Source organism: Lolium rigidum, chromosome 4 (genome assembly GCF_022539505.1).
Source record: "Lolium rigidum isolate FL_2022 chromosome 4, APGP_CSIRO_Lrig_0.1, whole genome shotgun sequence".
NCBI classification, from domain to species: Eukaryota; Viridiplantae; Streptophyta; class Magnoliopsida; order Poales; family Poaceae; genus Lolium; species Lolium rigidum.
In genome coordinates this window covers 56,374,397-56,381,115 of record NC_061511.1, presented here as the reverse complement: position 1 = coordinate 56,381,115, position 6,719 = coordinate 56,374,397, and the positions used below count along the sequence as shown (strand labels likewise).

Genomic DNA, 6,719 nt, shown 5'->3' with positions numbered 1-6,719 from the left:
TACTACTCACCGTCGCTATGTTACCGTACACTACTTGCTCCCATATTACCGCTTCGCTTTCACATCACCCCTGTTACTAGTGTTTTTCCAGTGTGCAACTGAATTGACAACTCGGTTGTTAAGGCTTATAAGTATTCTTTACCTCCCCTTGTGTCGAATCAATAAATTTGGGTTTTACTTCCCTCGAAGACTGTTGCGATCCCCTACACTTGTGGGTTATCAAGACTATTTTCTGGCGCCGTTGCCGGGGAGGCATAGCTCTACTCATAAGTTCACCTGGGGAGTACACTCTACCTCTCTCTCTGTTTTATTTTATTTTGTTTTGCTTAGTTTACTTTTGTCTAATTTATTTGTGCTTAGTTTATTTCTGTCTAGTATTATTTTGCTTAGTTTACTTTTGCCTAGTTTCTTTTTGTCTTGTTTTACTTTCCTCATATACCCGAAAATCCATAAAAATTTGAAAAATCAAAAAATTAAAAATTGCTATTATGGGAGAACCTACAACCTATTTGGAGCTTATTGAATTATATAATAATTATAGAGAATCAAGAATGGGAAAAGTTATGAGTGCTGTGATAGAAAAATTGAATTCAATTGATAAAATCTTGCTTAAACGCCATGATATAAACTGTTGCTCTCAACAGGATACTAAACATCTTAAATTTCAATGTGGCTTTAGTGAGGAATTTTTAATTAAGAACTATAATCGGAATAGCTATATTCATTTTGGGTTCGAAGAAGTAGAACAATTTGTTTCGTTTATGGGAGCTTCTGAGATCGAATCCTTCATTGCTAAAAATTATGAAACTATTTTCTGGTGCCATTGCCTCTGTGTTACTACTACTGCTGCTGTGTTACTGTTACTACTGCTCCCATATTACTGCTGCTTTCACATCACCCCTGTTACTAGTGTTTTTCCAGGTGCAGCTGAATTGACAACTCAGTTGTTAAGGCTTATAAGTATTCTTTACCTCCCCTTGTGTCGAATCAATAAATTTGGATTTTACTTCCCTCGAAGACTGTTGCGATCCCCTATACTTGTGGGTTATCAACACCATAGCCCGACGCCACCGGCCTACATGCTAGATGACCCGGCGCCTGCCGGCTCCTGCACTGGTGCACACCGGGCACCGTTCCAGGGAGTCTGGTGCCCCCGCCCGGTGCCAACCCAGCGCCAGGGCCGGTCCCTGCCGGACCACCCGGTCCCTGGCCCGGTCGACCGCCCCCCACGCCAGCCGTGTCCGAGTCAGTCTCGACCAGATCCCGATCTGGGTCGGTCTGTAATCGTATTTCTCGACTTCTCGTCGTCCTGAACCCCTATATAAGTGCCCAGGACGCCCCCAAAACAACCTTAGACCACGTTTAAGATAAACCTAGTTCGTAGTTGATTGGTTGGCAACTCTATTGAATCTATACACCAATTCGCATGGATCTGGTGTTTTGCTACTGAAAGTTATGTGTGATTTGCTGTTCCATTGGGAATTAGACGGTTGTAATTTACCGCTTCGTGATCGGCGGCTACGTGCGCAAGTGTGTGGAGTTCCGAATATATATCTTGCAGGGTTGAAAGTTGTTGCATTGGCGACAGGAATCAATCGAGAGACTTCGTTGGCGTCATACAAGTTATCTCCACCTCCTCATTGTGTTATCCCCGCTGTATTCATCGTGTGTTCATCACCACCACCGTGCTTACTGAGAAGATCGGACAACCCCTTTATCAGAGGGTTTATACCTTCTTTTTTTTCTTTTCTTTTCAAACAACATGTCTTGTGTCCCCAACTCGACCGAAAGGTTGTCAAGCACAATGTTCCTTATTTTAATTGAAAACAAATATATATAGTGTAGTAAATAAAGTAAATATACAAGAAGTACAGTAACGTAAATGCAATATGAAAGGAAAACTAAATGTTATGCAAAAGTAGAGTGGTATGGTGATCATAGTGATATAAACTTCATGAAAGAACTAACAACAAGTATGATAAATGTTTTTGTATTTTTAGATTAAATAAGTATTGAAATTGTAAAGGTATTAAAGCACCCCAAATTTTTGGCCCTCTTTAAAATTTCTTAAGCAAAAATATTTTTTACCCTATTTCAAATTTTAATTTGGATTTATGATACCTTCTTTAATTCTCAAACCTTGGAAATATTTTTGGCCTTTTGCGCTTTCGAACCTATGATATAAGGTGACGTATTTCATATTTCAAACCACAAAATAATTCAAAATGAGTTTCTATAGTTTTTTAAAGAAAACCTTTATTTCCCACTTTACGAAGGAACCCTATTTTATCTTACGCTAAAAATTCCTAAAAAATTATGGAGTGATCCTAGATGTTTTAAACGCATTTTATACAAAAATATCCCATATTTTCTTTAGACCAAAACTCTTTTAGTTTTTATTTCTCTTTCTGCGCTTTTCTTAATTATTTTTAAAAAATTACAAAATGATTTTTCCTAGAAGGGCTAGTACCCATTTTTGGTGTCGCATATGAACTTCTTCAACATAATGAAACCCTAAACCTTTTACTTTTCAAAAACCCCATCAAAATCTTCCAAAACCAATCTTTTCTTTTTGAATTTCCAAATTTGCACCGGTACCAAGTTTTGAATTTGGGGAAAAAGGTAGTTAGAAAATATGTTAATGTTCGTGTGGGACATGTACTACAAAAAAACCCACCTCACATTTCGGCCTTGCGGGGCTCTCATGTTGAGATGAATGTACTGGAAACACCACATGGCCGGGGTTCCATCAACTTTCACACATATATCACTGACAACACACATCACATGGACGTAGATACTTACCGCTCAGAACGAGCAATGTGTTAAAAAATTTGGCACACGTCATAGTTATACCAAAAAGTAGTGATATATGCAATAAAAAAGATGTGTCGCTACTTGTTGGGCTAGACTGCCGGCTTGTTATCACGTGGGGTCATTACAAATATAGACAAATTAACGATATTCTAGAGAACAAGTGCATGGCTACATTTTGGACCCAACAAGCAAGGTTCAAGTTTCCAAGGTCTTCACTCATTTATTTGTCCTACACCAGTGACGTGTGTTGAGACTCCATAGTACAAGCGGCATAATTTTTTATTTTTCTTGTCAACATTTATGCGATGCGGACCAGCCAACAAACTATTGGTCTTTAGCTGCCACAGGTATAAATTGACAACAACATACTTCTATTTGTTCATCACCGATCTCGTGACGGCTATAAGCCTTTTTCTGGTAGTAGTAGAAGGATCCAACTACATATGTTGTTCCCACGATTTTTTAGATGCCACAAATGCTTGTTGTAAAAAGGTGTACCATTCTTCCCCATGTACATGTGTGTGTGCATTTTGTTTGTTTCTTGCCGTGATTATTTTATCATTTGACAGTTGGCCTCTTCGATGTGTGTGAATCATGTATTAAATAAGGGAAATAGCCCCTCTCCCCTAAAAAAACAAATATGTTCAAAAAAAGATGTATCACAATACATGGTTTAGAAGTTGCCTCGTTGTTGGGTAAATATTGACGAAACGAATAATAAGTTGTTGTTGTGGAAACTTTTGTTATGTTTTTAAGAAATCAAAAGTTAGCTTGTTTCGATTTTTTTGGTCTAAACATTTGGGCACAACTTTCCCACCTGTGGAAAAACCCAACTATAAAAAACCATGAGCAACTTGAAAAATTTCCATATTCTGCACCTAGAAGCCACCAATAATCGGAATAATGGGTCAGTGTTTGTTTTGTTTCTTAGGCTTCCGATGACATGAACAAAAGAAAAGTTGGCCGTTCTTTAATGCTAGTTGCTTACAAAAAAAGTTATGTTGGGTTCCCTTCTTGTGCTAGTAAAATAGCATAAGTACATGTTCGGATGTCGCTATTGGAGCTTGGAATTTGGAATTTTCCATGTGTAAGAACTATTTCGACCGCTTGGATTGTCACGGAATTCATATTTCATAATTCAGCCTGAGTACCATGCGGTTTTTGGCACTATAGCAGCAGCGGAGCATTGGCCAAAAAAATAGAGCAGACGAGAATGAAGAGACCTACGTAACCGACTAGGCTAATATTGGGCTGGCTTATATCAATAAATAGGCATAAAATTAGTTTCTTAGCTGGGCTAGGTGGCCATAGCCCAGTTTTTCCCTAACTAAGATCCGCCAATACACAATAGCATGGCTCTTTTCTAAATTAATTTTTTTATATCTTGGTATTAGGGAGAAATCACCCTACCCATTCACCCCTCCCCACAAACAAAAGAAACAGGCTTGTCGGGCTCGACGAGAGTCAAGGAGGCGTGGCGGCGGAGAAACTCCAGGCGGCATCGCAGGTAATTCCTCCGACTATCCTCCTCCCTGTTACCTTCGATAGTCCTCCCCTGTCCTCCCTCCCTCCCAATCTCCCTTCTCTCTCTAGTTAGTGCTCCTCAAGATAGCGCCGTCCAACGCCGGTTCCCAATCCAGAGCTCGCCTATCTGAGCCCCATGTTATGAAAATCCGGTGGAGGTTAGCCTCCTTTACATCCGCCTCATGGCAGGTTGTCTCTCAGACCTTCCTCTCCCAACTCTCTTAGATGTAGTAGGTGCCTGCGGTAACCCTAATCCCATCTATCCCCAAATCCCCAACCAAATTAGGAAATTATCTTTTTTATTTGATCTCTGCAAAGCAGTTCACAAAGGATTTAGTTTTTATTATGAAATGTGCAGCTTGTGTAGTGCTTTGTGTTTTTCTATTAATCCCCAAAATTGATCCAAAGCTTGTGGAAAACTTTTATTCATCGTTTGTGAGAAATTTTGTTGTTATAAAAAAATGTTTGCGTAGAATTTGTGAATCCATAATTATTATTATATATGCACATGTTATACATATTTATTTTCTAGAGAAGTACACCATATATAGTAGAAGTGTTATACTTACATATATGTACAATTCCACACTTGATCCATCAGAACAACATTTTGACTTTGTGACTCACCAGAATTCCTTGAGATAATTCAATGAACAACCAATTAACATAATTTAAATTTATCCAGTTTTAGATTCATCGGTGATTTGGTATTCTATAACTCTTCAATTCCTAGCCCTCCAATACATACATCCAAAGATAACCTAAACGTGATGATAAAATCGTTATAGTACAAAAACTAGTTGCCTCTTATTTGTTAACTAATTTATAAAAAATGCAAAAAATTGAAAGGTTTCCTAGTTAGAAAAATGGAGTCTCCTCTTTTGTCACAGTGTTTTCCTACTTTTACACAATTCTCAATCTTCAAATACTTGCACGCAAAAAGATGTCCTAATGGGGTATATGTTTGCATGCAATGTGCAGGAATGGTAGGCCTAGACTTGAACAAATTCCCCGACGAGATGAGGTTGGGCGGTGACTATGCAAATGGTAAATAATTGACCCATTATTCTCTATAGGGGTTCCACAAGCTGCTTGGCCTAGACTTCCACCTGTGACTGGATTAATTCTTCAAATCTTTGCCTTTTTTGCTTTGGCTTGTGATGATATGAAAATGAAATTTGGTCTTGTCTTTATGCTAGTTGTGAAGTGTTATTTTTCTAGAGTTCCCTTCTTGTGCAAGTGAAATTGCATAAATATCATGATAAATCAGTCCAACATAAAATTGATTGCCTCTTTTTTTTTTATTTGTAAAAAATGCTATGTTGCAAAATTGTCTAGCTAGGAAAAAGGAGCTGCCTCTTTTTGTCATCAATTTTTCCTACTTTTACAAAATTTCTCAATCTTCAAAGACACCCACTCAAAAAATTTCCTAATGGGGACATATGTTTGCATGGAATGTGTAGGAAGGGAAGGACTGGACTTGAATAAATTTCCTAATGACATGTGGTTGGGTGTTGATGATGCAAATGGTCAACAAGGTGACTCATTATCCTGTAAAAAAGTTTTGCATGGTAGAGGGTATACCATGGTTGATGGCACAGGAGAATCTTCGACCTTGGCTAATCAAGTGCACGATAATGATGTAACAAAAGCTTCTGGGGCAAACAATTATGTTGCAGTTCCCACTGATGCCACTATTCCTCCAGTTTCTGCTCCCAAGGGTCATGGTCATCGCAAGGTGCCTAGACCAATTTTTGAGACTCAGTGGAAGCGTTGTACCCGCAACAATAAAGATGGCTACATATTTGAGGCTCTTCCTGATCGCAAAACACGTCGCAAGACCTCCTCAGTTCCCAAGGATAAGCCACCTACTATGATCCCGGTCACCGAAGTGCAACATATTCGACTGGAAGAGTGCCACAATGTCACTAAATAGCTCACTGAGGAGCATCTACACCAACATCACAAGAACTAGTTGTGTCGTTTGTCAGTTGGGTTCTTTATTTTGGTTACCTCAACTTTATATGTTAGATGAATTATGTGAACAATGTGTGGCATGTTTTAAGTTGGAAGATTGGGAGTGTCAACCAAAAGTACATGTGGCCCTTATCCAAAACAAAACCAAAGAAAGTTTGTCTATTATTTTACTCCAATAAAATAATTTGTGGTATTTTTGGTTGGAATTTGTTGATGATTTTTCTCAATGCTATTTTTTCAAAACAAAATTGTTTCTTCTAAGGGATGTCTAGGGTTTTGTTTGTTCTTCGGGAAAGCAACATGTTTGATGGCCATGTCATGATCACGACAAGCTTTGGTATTATTTTCAACTTTGTTTCGAATTATTTTGGTTCATATTTTTATTTATTTTGGTTCATGTT

General features: G+C 38.3%; 1 protein-coding gene across 1 annotated transcript; it reads left to right on the top strand.

Moving 5' to 3' along the window:
- The first annotated feature begins 4,265 nt into the window (after nucleotides 1–4,265).
- Nucleotides 4,266–6,439, top strand: LOC124706876. Its single transcript, XM_047238541.1, has 3 exons — nucleotides 4,266–4,324; nucleotides 5,323–5,388; nucleotides 5,805–6,439. Exons 2-3 carry the CDS (start codon nucleotides 5,325–5,327, stop codon nucleotides 6,275–6,277), a joined length of 537 nt encoding a protein of 178 aa, XP_047094497.1. The 5' UTR covers nucleotides 4,266–4,324; nucleotides 5,323–5,324; the 3' UTR covers nucleotides 6,278–6,439.
- The last annotated feature ends 280 nt before the right edge of the window (nucleotides 6,440–6,719 follow it).